The sequence below is a fragment of the Podarcis filfolensis genome, assembly GCF_964270895.1.
Source record: "Podarcis filfolensis genome assembly, chromosome: 3".
In the NCBI taxonomy this organism is placed as follows: Eukaryota; Metazoa; Chordata; class Lepidosauria; order Squamata; family Lacertidae; genus Podarcis; species Podarcis filfolensis.
The window spans coordinates 88741307-88763025 of record NC_139606.1 but is presented as its reverse complement, the minus strand read 5'-3'; the positions used below and the strand labels follow the sequence as shown (position 1 = coordinate 88763025).

At 41.3% G+C, this 21719-nt stretch overlaps 2 protein-coding genes across 7 annotated transcripts; one reads left to right on the top strand and one right to left on the bottom strand.

The window, feature by feature from the left end:
* The first annotated feature begins 1200 nt into the window (after positions 1-1200).
* Positions 1201-9176, top strand: TRMT61B (tRNA methyltransferase 61B). 2 transcript variants are annotated; one of them, XM_083604553.1, is made up of 8 exons: positions 1201-1675; positions 1724-2342; positions 2945-3047; positions 5209-5399; positions 6665-6756; positions 7884-8107; positions 8725-8793; positions 8966-9176. In XM_083604553.1, exons 1-8 carry the CDS (start codon positions 1584-1586, stop codon positions 9031-9033), a joined length of 1458 nt encoding a protein of 485 aa, XP_083460679.1. In that variant the 5' UTR covers positions 1201-1583; the 3' UTR covers positions 9034-9176. The 2 variants fall into 2 exon arrangements, with proteins under 2 accessions (XP_083460679.1, XP_083460678.1); XM_083604552.1 differs by having other exon boundaries at positions 1201-2342.
* SPDYA (speedy/RINGO cell cycle regulator family member A) lies at positions 8815-20037 on the bottom strand. Of its 5 annotated transcripts, none has more exons than XM_083604584.1 (8): positions 19463-20037; positions 18691-18727; positions 17127-17376; positions 16151-16209; positions 14810-14895; positions 12760-12931; positions 10638-10929; positions 8815-9351 (listed from the first exon to the last, which is right to left on the bottom strand). In XM_083604584.1, the coding sequence occupies exons 1-8, from the start codon at positions 19483-19485 to the stop codon at positions 9263-9265; spliced, it is 1008 nt and encodes a 335-aa protein (XP_083460710.1). In that variant the 5' UTR covers positions 19486-20037; the 3' UTR covers positions 8815-9262. The 5 variants fall into 5 exon arrangements, with proteins under 5 accessions (XP_083460710.1, XP_083460712.1, XP_083460711.1 ...); XM_083604586.1 differs by lacking the exon at positions 18691-18727 and adding an exon at positions 18287-18369 and having other exon boundaries at positions 19463-20029; XM_083604585.1 differs by lacking the exon at positions 18691-18727 and having other exon boundaries at positions 19463-19783.
* Between the last annotated feature and the right edge of the window lie 1682 nt (positions 20038-21719).

Sequence of the window (21719 nt, the reverse complement as noted above, 5' to 3'; positions counted from 1 at the left end):
CATACCACTAAAAAAAGTTAATTATTTAGAACAAAAAAGAAACAAAACACAAAAATATTGCTCACAAACCGTTTATATTATCCCCATTGATTTTTGAGCTGCAGTATGTAGTTGACTGAAAAACTGTTTTTTTATTTTTAGTGTATTTTAATTCAATTATCTGTTTTTTTTAAAAAAATTGCAAACATTGCACCATCTCAGTAAGGACACTCCTAGTTCATGCACTTGTCTCTTTGAAGAAGTGTTCTTTCCCCTTTAGAAGTATTGATTTAGCTGTATGTCAGTTGATCGAGAATTACAGTGCAACCAGACATTCACTCCGAAGTCTCACTCTGTTCCAGGTAAGTGTCCGAATAAATGTGCATAGGCTCGCTGCCGTAAATGATTACTCGATTGACACTTGTGCATTGTGACAACCGTACATACTCCCCGCCCCCTTCATTAGAAACTTATAATTCTATCATGCGACACCTATTAAGTAGGTATTCTGAGCATCCACAGAAATGCTGAAGAGAGGCTGCAGACGCTGGGAGACATGTGGGCAACCATGTGGAGCTAGATCGGCGCACAGCATTGACGTCACGCTTGCGCTCCCTCTCCCCAAAGGGACTACAGTCTCATTGTCCTATAGTAAAACGTCCGCTTTCCATTTGCAGCGGATAAAGTCCTCCATTTGCGGGGCATGAGGGGTATAAAAAAATATAAAGTGCAATATCCAGATTGAATAATTAAAATATGCGCATTTATGAATACAGCGGGCGAGTTTAAAGGCTCTCTTCCATTGCGGTGCTTTAAATGAACCATGCCTCTTTTCTTGGGGAGGAAGGGGGGGTATAAATTCAATAAATGAGCAGGTACGAAAGAAGCCAAGCGACCATGACTTTTTGTTTTCCTGATACGACAGCTTTGTCTAAATGCCTACGAAAGGCAGAAATCGATGAAGATGCAGGAATGAGCCTGTGCCGCTCGAAGCTGCCTCGATTTGGAAGACTGCAAGAGTGCCATTGACAAGCTTCTGTTTGCTGCGGGGGGTTGCTAGCACTGTTTTCGCCATTTAAAAAGAAGAAACATGGCAGGGAAAGAGAACGGACCCTTCAAGACCAGCGGGCCGAGGTTCAACAGGTACAGCCTTCCCTATCACGGAAACGCAGTACTGCGCCTCTTCAGTTTTTCTTTTAAAAGGTGGGGGAAGCACAATCATTTCCCGCAACCATTTCTAACCCAGCCTGCTTCGTTCTCACAATACGCGTGTCCCCTCTCTGGCCCCGCCCCTCGAGGAGCCTAATCGGAACCGGAGGTGGGAGCCGCGCGGAGTTCCGTTTTCTTTCTCCGTCCCTTTGACCCCTCCTTGCCCTGTTCTGTCCGGACGCCTGCGAGGCTCCTACTAGAAGCCGCACTTTCGCCGACGTCCTCAGGATCCACGGTGGCTCCTGCACCGCGGTGCGTAGCGATGCAAGCCGCCCTCCGGCCCGGGGGAACCTGCAGCGGTGCAAACCCTGCGCTGTCCGTCGGAGAGAACTAGAGGAGAGGAGGGTCCGCGGGGCGCCTTGTCCAGGAAGAGGCGGCCGTGTATAAAAGCGACGATGAGGTGCTGGCGCCTCGGGAGCCTGCTGGAGGTGCGCGCTTCGAGCTGGGAGAGTCGGGCTGCTCTCGCGGGCAAGCAGCCGCGGCCGCCGTCAAGGGACACACTGGGCTTCCAGGCTGCCGCTCCAGAGACCTGCAGCGCCCACCCGAGGGAGCTGCAAGGGGCGCCGCTGCTGCGCGCGGGGATCGGCTCCCTAGGCTCGAGCCGCAGAGCGCTTTCTAGCTCCGCCGGGGACAAGGATGGACGGGACGAGCCCGAGGGACCGCCGGCCGGCTCTGCTGCGGCTCCGGGGCCGGCGGTCGCTCGGAGGCGCGCGTGGCACAGGTCGCTCTCTCCCTCGGAGAGGCTGAGCCAGCTGGTCCAGCACGGGGAGCTCCTTTCCCCGCCCGTCGTAGAGGAATCCTCCTCCCCTCCTTTCGCCGACGTCGTTCCCCAGGAGGAACTCCAGCCGGATCGGGACTCTCCCTCCGAGGAGCTCCGGGACGCGCCTTCCAAAAACGCGCCCTTCCAGGTCGGGGATCTGTTCCTAGCGGAGAGCCGACGGAGGCGCGACGCCGAGTTCAAGAAGCTGGGTAAACTCGCCGCCGACGGAGTACTGACTAGCACCTGGGGGGCGGTGAAGTACGCCGACATCGTGGGCAAGCTCCCCGGGCAGATGTTCCGGACGTCCACGGGCCACACCTTCCTGATTCGGAGGCCTTCGCTGGAAGAGTTTGTGTTGCTGATGGAGAGAGGACCCACCATCTCGTATCCCAAGGTGGGAGAGCTTTGCCGCCGCCGCCCCCAAGCTGTCGTTCGACTCCCGCTCCCATCAACCCCAGTCGACGTGGCCAATGGGCAGGGATGGCGGGAGTTGTAATTCCAGGGACAGCCTGGGTTGATCCAGCAATAGCGATGGAGGCGCCTTAAGGGGGAACCTGATGATGGCTTGGACCACTTTTTCTCCGATGGCTCCCGGAATTAAGGTTACTAGTACAGTGTTGCAAAATCTAAGTGATGAATGGGGTTACAGGTCAGATGGCAGGTCCCAGAACAAAGGCCAGTGAGAGAGAGAGAAACCTGAAACACTGATTGCCCTGGTTTTAGAGCAGTAAATCTGGAGATTTCCCGTCTTAAGCCACCACCACCATTAGGTTCAGAATCTAAAATTACCTAATAGCCCCACTGTTTGAAGGGTTTACTAAGATATATAAGTGAAACACTTTGAACACTGTAAAATGGTATGTAAGTGCTGAGTAGTATTCTTATTTCCCCATAAGTCTTAGCCAGCGGTTATCAATTTGCTTAAAAAGCACAAATTTGCTATAAAGCACAAGGGCTAAGCTAAACATTTATGTTCTTTGCTCTTTTAACATGTAGGATATTAATGCAATGCTGCTGCTAATGGACATCAGTCAAGGCGACACAGTGCTGGAAGCAGGTTCTGGGTCTGGTGGTATGAGTTTATTTCTATCACGAGCAGGTAAAATATTGTCTGTTGACAGAATCCCAGCTCTCCCACACATTTTAAGAACACAGGAAGCTGCCTTGTATCGGGTCAGATTGCTTGCCTGCCTAGCCCAGTATTGCTTACTCTGACTGGCAGTGGCTTTCCAGGGTTCTTCATCTTATGCTATATGTCCCTTTTAATTGGTATGCTTAGGATTTAAACCCAAAACTTTCTGTATGCAAAACATGTGCTCTAGCATTGTCCCCCTTGTCATTATCATGCCCTGAATTACTCTTGAATTACTCTAATTTATTCAAATTCAGTCCGACGTGCTGGGAACTTTAGCTGCTTTCCAGAAAATGGCAGAGCTCTCATTTCATCACACAGGGCTGAAGTCAGAGGAAATGTTGGCATGTGAGAATGGATGCACTTTGGGGCATGGGAACACTCTTTAGGCACCTTGACACTGACACTTTGGACACTAAATGTGAGAATCAAGCCTTGGTCTACTGTGCCCTCCTTTAAAATTACATCCTGCCTTTCGCTAAGAAGTTCAAGGTGCTGTACATTATTATTATTTATTGAATTTATATACTGCCCTGTACCTGGAGGTCTCAAGCATGGGGCTATGCCATTTTTTAAAACCACAAACAACACAGGAAAGTGCATTGGACTAAATGAGTGATTAGTTAAGGGGAGCCAATGTGCTACCTTCCTGGTGGTGTTGGACTGCAGGTCCCGGTCATCACTGCATGCTGGTTGGGGCTGATGGGAGTTGTAATCCAAAAACATCACAAAGGCACCAGGAATAGCTTTTGATTAGCCTTAGGTTACCCAGTCAGCATCACAGCTGCTTGTAGATTTAATCATGGGCCTTCCTGTCCCAGGGACACGGGTGGCGCTGTGGGTTAAACCACAGAGCCTAGGACTTGCCGATCAGAAGGTCGGTGGTTCGAATCCCCGCGAAGGGGTGAGCTCCCGTTGCTCGGTCCCTGCTCCTGCCAACCTAGCAGTTCGAAAGCACATCAAAGTGTAAGTAGATAAATAGGTACCGCTCCAGCGGGAAGGTAAACGGCATTTCCGTGTGCTGCTCTGGTTCGCCATGCTGGCCACATGACTCGGAAGCTGTACGCCGACTCCCTCGGCTAATAAAGCAAGATGAACGCCGCAACCCCAGAGTCGGTCACGACTAGACCTAATGGTCAGGGGTCCCTTTACCTTTATCTTCCTGTCCCAGGCCAGGACCAGCACTCTGGTAACTACACCTAGCTATTATCACAAAGTAATTGCATAAATGTGCAGACATACTTCTGTGACCAATACAATCTGCTATCTTGAAGTGCAGTTCGTGCCTTGCATTGTTTATTCTCTTATCGTCAGGTTGAGCTTTCTTTCAGGTGAAGACATCCAAGTCCTCATTCTGGCTTGGAGATCTATAGCAGATATCCACAGTAATGTCTATTAGGTCATATTTGCCTTCCTGTATTAAGAGCTCAATTTCTTCTTGCTTGTTTCCCATCCTCTGTGTATTTGTGTAGAAACAACTGAAACCACGAGTCATTCTTCCACACACTGCTGCTTCTGCCCCACCCTGTAGAGAGTCACCTGCCACCACCACACGTCTCTTCCTTCTCTGCAGGTGCATAGGAATTTGCCTTATACCAAGTCAGACCCTTGGGCCATATAAGCTCAGTATTCTCTACACTATAAGGCAGCAGGCCTTGAGGGTTTCAGACAAGAGTGTTTCTCAGCCCTAACTGGGAGATGCCAGGGATAGAATCCAGGAGCTTCTGCATTCAAAGCAGATGCTCCACCAAGCTATGGCCCTTCCGCTAAAGCACATTTCAATGCTGTATGTTACAGCTTAAAATTTGGTAGCTCCTGAAAACACCCAGTGGGGGATAAGCAAAGACTCTAGGAGGTGAGTGCCATAATAGTATTGCAATTTTATATTGTAAACTAAGCTGTGATCCTTGGATCAAAGGCAGTATAGAAATGTTAATTAATAATAATAATGCCCTACTGCCATGTAAGCTTATAGCCCTGTTAGCCATTATGCTCTGAGTGGTTGTAATATTAGGAAATAAGTTATCATATCTGGTAGGCTGGTGTTTCATTTCCTGTGTCATTTATTCAACTCGGCAGAAATGAAGAGAGCAGTAACTAATTTTGGTTCAATTTTATTTGTTTTCAGTTGGGCCACAGGGACGTGTTGTAAGTTATGAAGTCCGGAGAGACCACTACAGAGTGGCGAAAAAGAATTATAAGAGGTGGCGTGATGCATGGAAAATAAGTCATCCTTTAGAGTGGCCAGATAATGTGGATTTCATTAATGAAGACATTTTAACAGCAGCTGAGGCTTTGAAAAATGTAACATTTGATGCAGTAAGTATCTTTAAATAAAACAACAACAAAGAAACAAAACGGGCACCCTGTTTCTGGAATTATCACATCTCCCCCTGAGAAAAGAAAGATATGAGAAAAGTGGATTGATCTTTTTTCAAAGCTAGAAAGCAAGTACTTAGTAATGGTATATTTATGGAGTAAAAAGCTGGTGTAAAGGAAGCCGGTTTAAGTTAAGGTGGTAAAAAGTTACACTAGATTCAAACTTTATTCAGCAGTGGTGTTACTGCTGGTCTAATATCCTCATAGATATGCATAGAAAACACATCTTTTATATTCTCCTTTAAAGTTTTTTAAAACAGAGTAAGTTCTGTTCTCCAACCAAATTCATTCTTTGAAACAGTGAGTAGAAAAGGCTTCTGTGCAGCCCATAGTTCTCCATTAGAAAGAAACTTGTGAGGGTTTTTAATTGAAATCCTGATAATTTCTGCTTCAGTTTTTAGCTGTGTTTTTTGGTGGTGGTGGGAGGGCAGTTACCGTATTTTTCGCTCTATAGGACGCACCCAACCATAGGACGCACATTGTTTTAGAGGGGGAGAACAATAAAAAAAAAATCTCCCCCTCTCTGTGCAGCGCCCCTTCAGCGAAGCGGCAGGAGAAACGGAGCCCCTTCCATTTCTCCCCCCGCTTAGCTGAAGGGGCGCTGCACCTTAGCTGAAGCGGCACCTACCCTTCAGCGAAAGGAACCCGAAGCTTCCGGAGCGCAGCAGGAGCTCCCGCTGCACTCCGGAGGCTTCGGGCAGCTATCTTTGAAGCCTGGAGAGCGAGAGGGGTCGGTGCGCACCGACCCCTCTCGCTCTCCAGGCTTCAGCGAAAGCAACGCGAACACAGCAGGAACGCTCCCACTGTGCTTCGGAGGCTTCGCGTTGCTATCACTGAAACCAAGGAGCCTGCATTCGCTCCATAAGACGCACACACATTTCCCCTTGATTTTTGGAGGGGAAATTGTGCGTATTATAGAGCGAAAAATACGGTACTTCTAGTGAGTACAGAGAAAGTATATCGAGATTTCAGTGTTTGCTGGAAGGCAAATAAAAATAATATTATTATTACTGTTAGTATTAATGGTGATGCTGTTTTGTATTATTGCAACTCACCATGACTTTTCCATTACCTTGATCACTTTCTTTTCACCTTTTAATATAATTTATCCAAATTAATATTCTAATATCCTCATAGATTTGCACAGAAAACACATCCTTTATATTCTCCTTTAAAGTTTTTTAAAATGTATGTTTCTTCCATAGATAGCTTTGGATATGCTTGTGCCCCAGAACGTTTTATCTGTGGTTATTCCAAATCTTAAAATGGGGGGCGTTTGTGCAGTATACCTTGCAAAGTAAGTATTGATCCTGCCTATTTACATGCTCCTTTCTGCTACATGGAGTGATAGCTTCATTAAACTTGCAATGGCTTCATGCAGTTTGTTTATAAATGGTCTTAAAGATTATTATAAAGTACATTTATCCTAACTTCAGATTTCCAAAAAGCTATAATAACTGACAGACACAAATATCTTGGTCCGATATACTGTTATTTATAGTGGACTGAGACTGAACCTTCCTCCTTGTCCTCCCTCCTTTTCTTATCTCCCTTTGCATATCAAGCTTAAATGAAAAGAATGTGGTTTATTAAAACAGTTTCCTGTAGCATCCAAACTGGGGAAACTGTGACTTAACAAACTGCAATATATTCCTCTAAGCCAGGCACCCAAGAAGGGAAAATACAGATCTAAGGCTCTTTCTTAAAGTTGTCTTGACTGAGATCATTGCATCTAATCTGGTTTTAGTATAAATGTTATTGTAATAGACTTTTGATATGCTGCCTTGTGTGCTTCTAAGTTGAAGGGGAAAGGCAAAATATTAATGTTTAGATAGCATCGGGGCTAGTCAGTTACATCATCAGTATGTCCTAGTTCCTAATAAGTGATAACTGATGGCTGTTTGTCATGTTTTATAGTCTCGTTGTTCTTCGGGATAAACGGACTTGTAGTTCAGGCAAGAGAGCTAGTTTAGTAAAAACGTTTGGGCTGGCTACAGTCAAATTTAAATATAGCTCTTTAACCAAGTGAAATACTGCAGTCCTGTGCACACTTACTTGGAAGTGGGACTAACCTCTGAGTGAATAGGCATAGGATAGGTTTACAATACAGTGGTACCTCTGGTTATGTACTTAATTCGTTCCGGAGGTCCGTTCTTAACCTGAAACCGTTCCTAACCTGAAGCACCACTTTAGCTAATGGGGCCTCCCGCTGCTGCCACGCTGCCATTTCTGTTCTCATCCTGAAGCAAAGTTCTTAATCCGAGGTATTATTTCTGGGTTAGCGGAGTCTGTAACTTGAAGCGTATGTAACCTGAAGCGTATGTAACCCAAGGTACCACTGTACAAACTATTATATTTTATACATTTATGCATGTGTGAAGATTTATTCACTGGCAATATATATTATTTGAATTCTTCTAAAAGTATCACCCAGGTTATTGATCTGGTGGAAGCCATCCGGACCAGCAAGATAAACCTTTTTTGTGAAAGGATAGTTGAGGTTACACACAGAGATTGGATAGTACTCCCAGCTTCCTGGAAAATTGGTGGCGTTTTCCACAATATGAAATCCAATCAGAACAAGAACAATGAATCATCTTGCCATGATGAAAATGAGGAGATTCCTGCTCAACAGAACAAAGATGATGGTATGGACCAAGTTCTAATGAGATCTTGTTTTGTCGCAGTCACTAGAATGTTGCAGTCCCACATGCTGTGTCGAGATGTGAACCTTCATGTAAAATACAGCCTGAGCTGACCACCAGCAGACTGTTGCTGGGTACGCAATTTGCTACTGTACTTTTGTCCGTAAGGGCCTGGTATTGGATTCTTCTTTATGATGGTGATATTCAATGTTGAGCAGGTGAAATTTCCCTTCCTTTCCTCTGTCCGTCAGCCTCTATGGGCCCCCCAAATCTGCTCCAGGGAATCACCTGGATCTCTGGAGCATATCTGGGGGGCTGCAGAAAGGAGGAGAGTAGAAATCTGTTTCACTCGTGAATGGGCACAACTGAATATTGTCCATTGAGATTTCTAGCCTACCTTTCTAGTACCTTTACCACTACTGTATTGTCTTTGAGGAGTGAGGACATATGAGAGAGCAAATATCTAGAGAAAAGAAGTAGAGAAGGGGTTTTCCAGAAGTGGGAGGGAGAGGAACGACAAATGGGTTCAACATGGAAAAGAATGTCCTGAGGTAGAATTATTTAAAGCAGAAACCGGAATTAAGAGTTGCACAACAACTTTCTAAATTTTATTTTAACAGCTCTCATTTCTGATGAGACAAAACCACCATATATTGCTAGACCTTACCCTTGGCAAGTGGGGCACACAGGTAAGAATGGCTTGACAAATATTTTATAAGATATACATTTATTACTACTATTTTTTCATAAGCACTATTACTTTTTCAAAGAAAAATGGAATTAATGAATAAATACTTATGCTTTCCAGCTACTTATGTGTTGTATCACTAATGCTGATGTTTTATTTTCCTTCCAAACTAGCCTTTCTTGTCAAGCTGCGGAAATTTAACCCGGCATACCCAAATACTACTTCAAATGGTATATCCTAATTTGAAGATTGCACTTCACCAGGATTAAAATTGTAAATTATATCATTGTTGTTTATGCAATTTAGGAATCCACAACTTTGATTTATGTTGACAATATTTTTGATACTAAAAGTTTCAGCAAAATAAAAAACTTAAAAGAATAAGTCATATATTGTGAAATGTATGTCATTCAGACAATTAATTGTGCTTCCTGATAATTTCTTAAGTTGTTGGCTGTAGTATGGTTTTTTTATTCTTCATTTCCAGTAAACCAGTCCATGGCTTTATCTTGACATGTGCAGTTACTTTTTCTTCCTTTGTTGGGCAGATGTTTGCAATCTATGAAAAATTAGGGAAGAAATTCACATTGAATGCATATGGGATTACAGTGCAGTTTGTCCCAGGTAATGTGACGTGCTTATTGTGTTCTATAGAATGGGTTACACTTATAGGAGCAGTGGATAATTAATGTAGGATGAAAAATATCTGTTCTCCATCTATAAACAAAGAAAAGGTTGTAAAGTGGCTTGCCATTGAAATGCTATGCTTCTTCGGGAGCCATCTGTTGTTCCTCCCTACAGCTGGGTAGTTGAATTCTTGCTTAGTAACTGCTGTATTGCCCCACAAACTCACTGTGAGTGACAGATGCTACTTCATTGCCAACTGCTGAGTTCATCCCATCATTTGTACATAAAGAACTGACAAATCAGGATCCTCTTACAGCAGTGCTTTTATACCAACAACAGAAGGTGTCACCCTACATTTGTTTAGCACTATAAACATAAATCTGAATTAAAGGAGTCACCAAGAAGTCAACGAGGAGTGTAGAATTGCTCTCTTAGAACTAGAGGGAATCGCTTTAAAGCAAAAAGTTGATCACTTTTGATAGACACTGCTTGATTACTCCATGTAATACTACATATCTTACCATGCAGTTAGGTTCCAGGGACAGTGTTCATCAATTTTTTATTTTAAAAAAGTATATCCAGAAAAAAACCACATGCTTTTAACATTTCTTTTCACTTTCCCAGCACTACTGTTTGTAGGAGAGTCAGTTTCGCTTTTAATTGAACTTACAAAACTCAGCTCATATTTGATGTAATTTGCTGGAAAACTGAGTTGAGTGGCTTTCAGAAGGGCCTATAAAGTAGCTAGGCTTAGATTTTTCTTGTAGTTCATTTTACAAAATCTATCATTAACCAAATTCACAATTTAGAAGGGAAGGGAAGCATTCTATAAATGACTGAGAAGGAGAGATAAAACAATCATAAGAACCAGGGACAGAGAGAAGCTTCCATCCAGGAAAAAGCTGGAATGCGAACACCACCACCAAAGGATGCGGGTGTGATCAAAACATTATGCCCAGAACTGTGATGTATGCACATGTTGCACATATGACAATGGCTTTTCTCCATCAAGGAGGCTGTAAGTAACTATGACCCACCTACGAGGCTTAAAGGATGTAGATTCAACCTATACACCAATAGCAATAACATTGCTGAGAATATTGAGTATACCTAAGCAAGTTTCATTAAATCAAGGGTACTGACTTCTGAGTGACACAGCTAGAGTTGGGCTGTGAAGGTAGCATAAATAAAATTACTTCAGCGTTTACCATACCATACCTTGTGAATGACAGTGCAGAGATGGCTCAGGTATTTTACCAGCTGGAAGAGAGTCATGCAATCCCTGAGGTATATGTTGTTCCATCATTTCCAGTGTGCCATTGGAGGAAGAGGAGGATAATCCCAGCCGTATATATCTTGTCTTTTTCCCACAAAGCAAACAGTCTGTAGGTGTGGCATTAGGTCCTCGAGGAAACTGTACTCCATCTCTGCTATTGTTTCTTGTAGCTCCACTATGATGAATAGAACGCTCCCGCTGCCATATATAATGTGTTGAAGCTATAGCCATTACCTGTGTTTAAAAAAACCAAAAAACTGAAATGGAGCTGTTATCAGAACAAACAAGCAAATAATGCATAAAAATCACAAAGGATCGTTAGTTGGTATTGTTAGCTTTCTTAATTGCTAGTAAAACAGTTACAGAGCAGGGAACAGGAATGAACTGCTATTTTATTGGACTACTTTTTAAGATCCTGAAGAAACCACTTTTCCACTCCTCGGAATGTTAATTAGGCCTAACTTAGAACAAAAACACGTTTTTTCAGTTACTAACAGCTATTCAGATACATAAAAGACTAATAAATTACACATAATTAAATTTGTTTCTTTTTTCAAATTTTGATTACCTATTTTAATACATCTCTAAACAATATGTGACTTGATAAATAATGTAACATTTGATAGATAATACTAATACATTAGTATTTTAGCATTTTTACATACACATTTGGTTCGTCATTTAACTTCCATGAAAATGAAACGCAGCTCCTGTCTTGAACTGTGGGGAAAGCAGACTACTGTACTACTTTACATGCAAAAAACTCATGAACTATTCTGTAACAGAAAATCTCTTGAGATAGTAAAGCTTCTAAGTCTATGGCTTCGGGTTTATGCATGAAGAAGATCTAAAGCTTCTATCCCCTGTTCATTTAAACTTCTTTTATTGTTTTGTCCAAACTTGGGAAACATGGGTTTAAAACCAGTAAATTTGAATCTCTCTTCACATATAAAGAGGATGGGGGGAGCATGTGAACTCAAGGCCCATGGTTTTAAGAATAAACTACAGTTTGTCATTGCATCTGTACTAGGCCAATTTCTTAGTGGTGAAATTAGTTTTATGATGGGTAAAGCAGACAGGCAAAAGAACAGGCCTGCTGATCAAAGGCCTATTTGGTCTAGCATCTTGTTTCCCACACTGGCCAGCTAGGTATCTCTGGGAAATTCACAGAGAACCCAAAATACTGTAACTTTCCTTTGTAGGAGATCTGATGCATTGCAATTACCTCCACTGGTACTATGAAAGTCTCCATTCTATGGTTTTATTTTAATTTTCTCCCATTATCCTGAGTAAAAATCAGAAAGATTTTTTTTGTAAATGTGTTTACCATTGCCCTGCCCCAAACTAATGTTTTTATTCACCATCCTGATTATTCTACTAAGTAGCAACCCTTTTCACCTGAGTTTGATGGTAATCCATTAATGGGAAAGCTGGCTGTATGGTACCATAAAGGTCTTTTTCGGGAAGAAAAACAGCATTAGAATTTCCTTACCAATGGTCTGACTATATCCTTAATTCACGTTAGTAATAAAAGCAAAGTATGCTGTTTGATAACTGCTTTCTTGCACTTTGCATTGTTAGCCAAAAGTAAGTTCACTGATTCTAAAGGTGCTTACTCCCAAATAAGTGTGAATACAACTGCAGACTTGGTCAATTTTAATGTATTTTTTCTGTTTAATTTACCAGTGTATTTTTTTAATTTTTTTAAATGTTTTTAAAAAAATTTTAAAAATGATATTTATTACTTTCCCAGCAATTTAAACACTTACCAGTGTAAACATTCTCTATGAATGGTTTCATATTTTCCAATAATTACTAATGTCATTATTTCTGATAAGGGAATCCCCTTTGTTTGAAGGTAAATAATTTGTTGGAATGCTTTGAAAGCAAAGTATCAATCAGCAGTTAAATTGAGCCACTCATTATAACTGGGTGGATAATGTTTACAAACAGTTCCTTTATATAGTTTGGTGAAAAAATAGAAAGAGGCTTGTTACAAAACAGAATCTGCCTATTAAAATTCATTTGCTCTTTCTTGATGCATATAAAATATACCCGCCTTACCTCCTCACAGCAGCGTCTGCTTACAATAGCCCTATAATCCATCTTGCTCCAGAGTTCATCCCTTCGAATTAAGAAATCAGGGAAAAGCTTTCTCCAGGATTTTCCTAAAGCCCATGGGAAAATCTCATATTTTGACTCTTCATCATCTTCTTCAACTGTATTTGCCAGGTACCTACAATGATGAGGACTATGACTCACTTAAATATGGTTTTGATCTCATTTGTATACTGCTAAGTCTTCCCCCTCCTCCTTTTCTTTGGTATTTATATACATTCCAAAGTGCTGGAAATTTAGTTTGGACAAATGTTACCAAATGATTTTTCACCAGATGAAAAGATGGGCACACAATTAAGAATGCTGAAAATCTCAAGTTTAACATATAGAAAGCATGTTTCTACTTCTTAAAATGTTTGAAAGTGTGTGGGCAGTGCTTAATGAAGTATCATAAGCCAGAGTGTATGCTGAATATCATTTTTTCTATTATGCAGTGGGTGGGATTCTTGTCCCTCATGGATAACAGAAACAGAGCAAATGAGGCAAATAAAAGAATACAAGAAAATCGTCAATTTTGCATAATTTATACAGGTCAACCTCTCTCAGCATAGAATTTCAAATTACCATGGTAGAGAATTTTGATACACATTTTTTTAGCATGGAACAGAGGCTTGCCAAAAGTTTAAAGCACTGAATTTGTGAACAGCTCAATGAAAAGAAAGAGTCTGAACATTTAGGAAGGTGTTTTGTTTGGACTATTTTGTACACATATCAGGACAGTAATTGCATGCAACGTATAATGTTTTATATAGCTATAACATATGGCTTTATACATTGGGGAACATGTTTGCAATATAAAACAAAACTCCAAGCAAATCTATTGAAGATGAAATGTAAACTTTGCTGGAAACTTGCAAAGGTTTCCTGGAGATCTCATGCCTTTTTTCATGATGTAATATTTCCACAACAGGGTTGAGCAGCATGGCTGCTATGGTTGTGGAATTTCAGTTCTATTGATTCAAAAATGTTCAAGTATTGAATAATATTACATACATACATACTTTTATGTGCATGCCACATTTCCACAGTTCAAACCATGCTCAAGGAGGCTTACTATATGAAAAAATACATAACTACAACATAACAAAAGTAGTCATAAACAATAAATAATTTTAAAAATTCCCAACCAAAGCAAACTATTTCAGCATATGTAAATCACAACAATATCTAAAATAAAGATTTAAAAAACCCAACAGCAACAATCCATGGCAACCAAATTCTCCAAACAACACCCCAGCTGAAGAGTCTAGTCTTACATTAACTTACGTTCATCGTATTCTCATTAATTTCAGTAGGAAGTACAGGTGAATGCAGTTTCATTGTTAAACTGCCCAGAATGAACCTTTTGAAATCTACGGTATCTGCATCACTCGAACTCAGGACGCAAGGGAGAAATGTGCTAAGAGGAAGGCACACTTGGCAAATCCACAGCACGATCAACTCCCACCCAGAAACCTATGTCCCCACCGTGGAAGGACGTGTGGATCCAGAATTGGCCTCCACAGTCACTTACGGACTCATTGTTAAAACCGTTTTTATGGAAGACAATCTTACTCGGCTACGAGTGATCGCCAAAGTAGAAGCATAGGGGATACATTCAAAGGTGGCACCTGGGAAATAAAAGCCCAGTTGATTCTTATGAAGGCTTTGTGCTGTGGTGGGCTTTTCTCCCTCAGCAGCCTTTATTGGGCGGAGGGGAGGGAGCTTTTCAAATAAGGAGGATGCTTTGGGAGACAAAAGTCTTTATCTGCAGAAATTAATGACAGTTTAACAACTAATAAACTAGGTTCAACGGGTAATTTAACACCATAGTCTTGGCACCCGCGTATTAATCTCCAACATGCTATAAGCCTTCAAGAGTCAAGACCCCATCCTAAATAAGTAATTGATGGTGCACTAAGGTTTATTTCTAACTTCACTGTTATCTCAAATAATAAACTCTTAAGAAGCCTCTGACACATTTTAATTGTAATAATAATATTTGGAAAATACTTACAGAGCTACAAAGAAATTAAGCCTGGTGTGTTCGTTTATACTGTAGCCAGCTCGCTTGAAATAAACAAAAGTCATTGCCAAAAGGTACTGTTGGAAAAGGTAAAATATCAATTTCTGGCTATTATTTTTTCTTAAAATGACTTAACATTTCCCTAAAAAATATTTTCACCAGTAGGGAAAAGCATATACTTCATTTTCATTACAGTGGTACCTCAGGTTAAGTACTTAATTCGTTCCAGAGGTCCGTACTTAACCTGAAACTGTTCTTAACCTGAAGAACCAGTTTAGCTAATGGGGCTTCCTGCTGCCGCCGCACCGCCGGAGCACGATTTCTGTTCTCATCCTGAAGCAAAGTTCTTAACTTGAAGCACTATTTCTGGGTTAGTGGAGTCTGTAACCTGAAGCGTATGTAACCTGAAGTGTATGTAACCTGAAGCGTAAGTAACCTGAGGTACCACTGTAATTGAATCTGGCATTAACAGTACGATCCTCATATTTTAGCTGCAATATATTAATGTGCAGTGAAAGCGGGATTGTGAGCATAACAACTAGTAGAAAATATATAGTTGTATCCTCTGCCAAAGAGGCAGAATGGGGAGCCCATGGCTTCTTAACAAGGGGAAATAGGTCATTCCTCCAAAAACATTTTCTAGTACACCTTGTATTCCATACATTTGACCAGAAAAACAGCAGAGATTCATGAAGCTCACAGTCTCAGCAGATTAAGTGTGATCAAACATTTTTGCAAGCAGAGTTTTTAAAAATGCCTTGCTCATCTAGGAAGCTGGCCCCACTGAATTCATTTGGAGCTTCCTAGTAAACAATTTTATTTAATCAAAAAAGCTTTAAGTGAATAATGTTGTTTAAAACAACAGCATAGGTATTAAGATAAATGGAACATGAGTTTAATCTGAAACAAATGTTTCAAAGGCTAGCCTGCATATTATATGTGAACTGGAACCCAGCCTCCGGAGCTTCTAGTTTTGGCCGCCACAGACTGGAAAAACAGGGACTTATATTTGCATTTGCAAGATATGTACAGTTCAGAGGGCCACAGTGGGTGGTATTCAACGATTTCCCCCTTCTCTTCCGCATGTGCCCTACACCATCCGCAAATCTGCTCTGGAGGATTGGATAAACTCCCAGAACAAAAAAGAGAGCATGTGAAGGGAGGAGAGAGGGAGGTCATTCCATTGCGCAGGAAGAAGTTATGCTGAGGGAATGATTTGCTGAGCGCAAGACTGAATACAACCCCAAATGCGCTGGCCTGTAATTGAAACAAAATCCTCAATTTCCTCACCCTTAAAGTTTCACAGACTTTCAAGACAACACCCAGTTTTACCTTGTCTGAAATTTTACAGCAACAGTCCATCCACAAGAAATCTTGAATCAAGTCATCATCTGTAAAATAAGCCAGCTGTGACATACACAATTATATGCAAAGCTCAAGAAGCATTAATTCAAGACAATCCTTTAACAAATTTAAATAATTTGCTCTTCCCCTTCCAAGCAAATGGAAGCAGAACTGTTTCTCACTACTGACCTAGAGGATTACTTGCCAGAACATTTGAGCGCAGAGGTTATTCTGACCAGGCTGCTTTCAGATGGGAGTTTATTGTGTGATGGGTACTCCTCATGCATGCAAATTTTTTACATCATAGCAACATGTCAGCACATATTCCCTGTCCTACACCTTTAGTCTAAATTTACCATACCTTTCTGGGGAAAATCCAATAAGTTTTTTTTTAAAATCCAATGACTCATTTGCGTTATTACAATATTTAGACCCCATCTGGAGGCATATTAAATTAACAGATTCAATAGAAGCACTCTCTCCATTCTCTAATGGTGATTTTCTGCACCCTCCCCTGCTGTGCCCTAGGCTCCCCCTAAATGTTCTCTGAAGGGTTTCCCAACCTTCTGGAGCAGATTTAGAAGGGGGTCAATCTGCAGTGCAAGGGGTACAAGTGCGTGCCAAAAATGGTCTCCTCATCATTCCACTGACTTTTTCTTCCATCTACAAAGACATCTGTAGGCAATCACCACTGGATACTACCCAAATAGTCTAGTTTATAGTACATTATGCATGCCAGTATCTCATGATGACCATCATGATATAGTGAAGTCAGTCTTGAGTATGGCTCAGTAAGATACAGTTTTAAGCTCCCATATACCCCTTCTAGCTTATAGGGTAATTTCAGGTTAGTCTTGACAAAATGTCTCACATAAAGGCATTCTGGACACAACTGCTTTTGAATGTGAAGTTCTACACACATATACTTGGTTCATTTTACAAAATGATTTATAAAGGAACCTACCAAATAGCTTAAAGAAAGCTGTCATTTCCTGACGCTGAATTACAAGACATGAACCTTTTGGCCGTTTTGGCTTCTTATTATTAATGTTTTCCCCATAGGTCTCCTGGCTATCTTTAAATTTCGGTCGTTTAAGGCTAAGAGCTTTTTTTTGCTGATAAGATCTGGATGCACTTGATTTTATACGAACAGTGACACTGGGAGGTGTCTGACAGCAGCTCTGATTATGTTTCATTTTTCTAGATGAAGTTACCTGTTAAAATAAAAATTAAATTATTAGCCGAATTGATAATGCATGAGAGGCATTAATCTCTCTTCTCCAGTTTTACTTTCAGTATTATGAGCAATTTTATTTAATAGATTTTTATATTCTTTCCCATTAATTTTGATATTACTTCCTGCAAGTTGTATTATGTAATAGTACTGTACAGGCATTAGCCCCACTTTCCCAAGCACTTGCTATCAACAACTTTGCAGGTGTCAGGAATTTTACTTTCTGCAATATGGCAACCCTAAGATAGTGTAAATGGTACTATTTCATTCTTACAACCAGGCCTTGCATCCCTTTTGATGTCACATGCTTCCCTTTTCTACCTATAGAGGGAATGCCTTTAAAATATTTTTATTTCTTACAACCAGCACCTATGACAGTTTGTGAGGTTAAGTATGGGAATACAGGAACCTGTGCACTTGGCAATTTGCCTTCTTTTCTTTACGGAGTTTCTCCTTTCTGCTTCACTCTACTCTGCCCCTGCCTCTTTCGCAAACCTACACAGCAAATAAATATGGAGTGGCCATAACCGACAGATCAGAACAAGGTCCGATTGTTCCTGGGCAGAGTCACGAGGGTAGTCTAAATTGAGTGAAAATGAATCTCCATGTTTATTGGATGGAATTTAAATATTCACATTTGAAAAATGATTAAATCGGTTATTCACACACTGCAAAAATGTCACATAACAGCGACTCCTGAAAGCAGTATCACGACATGCGAAGCTGGTAAACATGAACCATAGCATTTGAATCTATTACTCCTGTGAGTCGTTTCCCCCCCCCCCCACCTTGCACACTTAGATTTCTAAGGACTGGTAAAAGGGGAGGAATTTCAGCTTGCCTGACTCGAGGTGTTCCTGCCCAAATATAACCTTTTCCCACCCACATACCCTTTCGTATGATGGAGCTGGACATTCTTTGCCAGTGTGCAGCAGGAGTCTGTATCTCTCACTCCTTGTACTAGTTTTCAGTGCTGGGGATTATCAGGGAAATTCATTATTGGTTTTTTTCACCATTGCCTCCCCCCTGGAAGAAAACCACACCCCTCTATCTGAAAAGTTCGAAACCTGGTTGCCCTCCTCCCCTCCAAAAACAAATGTTTGGAAAGCTTAGAAACAAGGAAGTGGTGTAGGCACAGGTGTCTGTCAACAGCACAAACGGAGCCTCACATGGAGATTAAAAAGCCTCACAGGGGCTCTCCACCCTTTCTGCACAACATCCCTTAATGGTGCTCCAACAGAAAACTGCATGAGTGGAAGTGGGAATATGGCAGCGATTTCTATACCGGCCTTACCATTTTATATGAACCAGCTCCATTCGACCTTTTGGACCTTTCAGCAGGGGTGGGGGTGGGGAGGAATAAAAGAGGGGGAGTAGAGCCGTGTTATGTAAGCCACCTGCAAACTCATATTATCATGATTATATTTAAAATGGCTGCCAGGAGCTGTGAGGATAGTGATAGCGGTCATGTTTTTTGGTTTTTTTACAAACATCCCACAAACACCCACAAACATCCTTCCATATAAAGAACACATCAAACGTGTTACCTTGTATCCCTCAGTGCTTATAAGTACTTCTGTGGATGCAATGCCCTCCTTTTTTGAGGGTAAATCTTTTGTTTTTTTATTTATTTTCAGAGCAGGATCCTTTGGCCCAGAGGGTGGAGCTAGACACAGCTCTCTCCCTCTGGCAGAAGGATTTATCAGTGCCATTTATAAAGCAGCATTACTGCAGAATTTCCTCTACAAGAAACTTGTTGTATGTTGTGCTTGTTTGAAGAAGCCCTATCTGTTGTTATAAATAAAAGATTATCCCTGCTGCCACCTTACTGCTTCTGCTGCTGCGGTTGACGGAGGCAGCAATGCTGTGAAGGGACAGAAAGTACTTAAGAGCGGCCTGTTGCTCTCTGAAAAGAAGCAGTATCATTTTGGCATTCCCAAGAATCCTACAAAGTCAGTCCAGGCCTTTTGTTTCCCTTCATGAAAATCCGTGAGCCAAAGACTGAACTAGGATTTGCGGCTAGTGGCACCCAGAAACATGAGCTACTAGGAAAGCGCGACAATTACCTCAGGTTATATGCAACCTGCATGGGGAAAGAAAACGGGCTGGATCACAACCTCTCGCCACCAATCAAAAAATCTCCTCAGACTGACATTTTCATTTGCTATAAGAAGGGGTCTCAGCATCACCCAGGGCAAGGAGCCACCCCCACTACATCCAATCAGGACGCAGGCACAAGAAGCCTTGGCCAATTAAAACGCAAGGGACTGAACAATCCGCTCTGGTAAGCAAAGGATGCCCTAAAGCGCTAGGCCAGAGGGAGAAAAGGCATCAGCCAATCAGGGGGAAGCAAGCCTTGTTGCTAAGACTCCCAAAAGCTTTCCTTCTGGAGACACGTGAGTGAGGAAGTCTGGAAATCACATAGCGCCATCCTACTGATATGTAATAAATGTGCTGTTGTTTTTTACTTGAAGTATTTACAGGCTACCTTCCAGGTCATTCCCTCTCAAGATGGATTCCAGCATATAAACTTAGAATGTATATAACAGTAATCAGCAATAACCCTAAAACACTGTAACTACAACATTAAGAATACAATTCCAAGAACCACAATGTCATTAGCCCAGCAGCATTCATTTTACTCTGTTTTATAAGGTATTTATGTATATGTTCTTCATTGTAAGTCACTTGGAGACCTGTTAGTTGACAATAAATTAAAAAATTGTCCAGTAGCACCTTAGAGACCAACTAAGTTTGTTCTGGGTATAAGCTTTTGTGTGCATGCACACTTCTTCAGATACGCATGCACATGAAAGCTTATACCCAGGACAAACTTAGTTGGTCTCTAAGGCGCTACTGGACAATTATATATATATATTTTTATTTCGACTGCGTCAGATCAACACGGCTGAATGTTATTTGACAAGCAACTAATAAGTTTAATATGTAAATAAATAATCCACACCAGTAATGAGAATACAGAGAAAAAACACAGTAGAAAAAATGATTGCAGATAAAATAGTTAAAACTAGATTATCTAGGGTTGCCATTTTTCAAAAAGTGAAGATCCGGACACAAAAGTTGTTGAGCTTTTCTTGCAAAATCTCAAAGGAAAAAATGAAGTTTTTGAGCTATTTTTAATTAAATTCTCAAAAATCTACACTTCCAAAATGGGCTGCCATACGTCCGGATTTTCCCGGACATTTCAGCAATTTCTGCACTGACACGGATTCCAACAACTGAATTCTGGCTATGTCCAGGAAATTCTGGATGCATGGCAACCCAAATATTATCTGAAGTCTCATACACAGGAAGAGGATGAGTGCAAAGGAAATTTAAGAAAGCTTGTTCATCAACTAAAAAACAAAACAAAACCCTTCCTATTGCCGCCTATTGCGGTGTTTCGTTTGGTCCATAGACTCATAGAGGCAGTGAATGTATCTGTTCTTTGGTTTTCCTGGATTGATGAAGTCTAGCAAGGAACTAACTGGCTCTAAAGCAAAAGAAAGGTTGTTGTGTATATGGAGAATGGGGAGCGATTCCAAAGCTGATTGTGTGAGACATAGTTTGGAATGTAGGAATTTGACCACAAAAGTAGCACAGTATGTAAAATATATCTTCCACAGCAGCTAGACTCTCATATTTTAAAATGTAAAAATAGAGAAGCTATGTTTTGTGGCTAATCTCTGATCATAATAAAGATTGTTTGTTTGTTTGTTTGATTAGAGGTGCACTGAGAGAGACGGAGGGAGGGCGGAGAGATCTGAGAAGGGTTTGCAGTGATAGAAAAAGCCCAAGGGTTCAAACTTATGGTGCCTGAAGTGGTATCCCTGCAGGACTGGGATTTTGCAGATTCCCCTCTCCACTAGCATGGGTTAAGCACTCTTTTCACTCTACATGGTCACTTCTCTGTTTGAAGTACCTCCCAAGCTGCTATTACTTAGAAAAAAAACAGCTGCCATCATTTTAATGCACTCATATATGTAATGTGTAGTTTGTCTCAAACTGATCTATTACTGAATGTGTATTTCTATCTGGTTTGTAGAATTCAATAGACTAAATAAATAAAGATCTTAGCGGTGAACTTTAGACAGTTAGCTGTACGCCAGGGGGCACTATTAGACCACAGTCAACATTGAAGGCAAGCCTTGATAGTTCAGCTGTTTTCACAGATCAAACTAGGTGGACTGAAACTTAACTCCATTTCCCTTTAATGTAAGTGTATTGAGGCCCTGATTCCAAACAAACCAAGGACGCTTCCAGGCTATCTATCTCTCTATGTCTCTGTCTGTCTATATCTATCTATCTATCTATCTATCTATC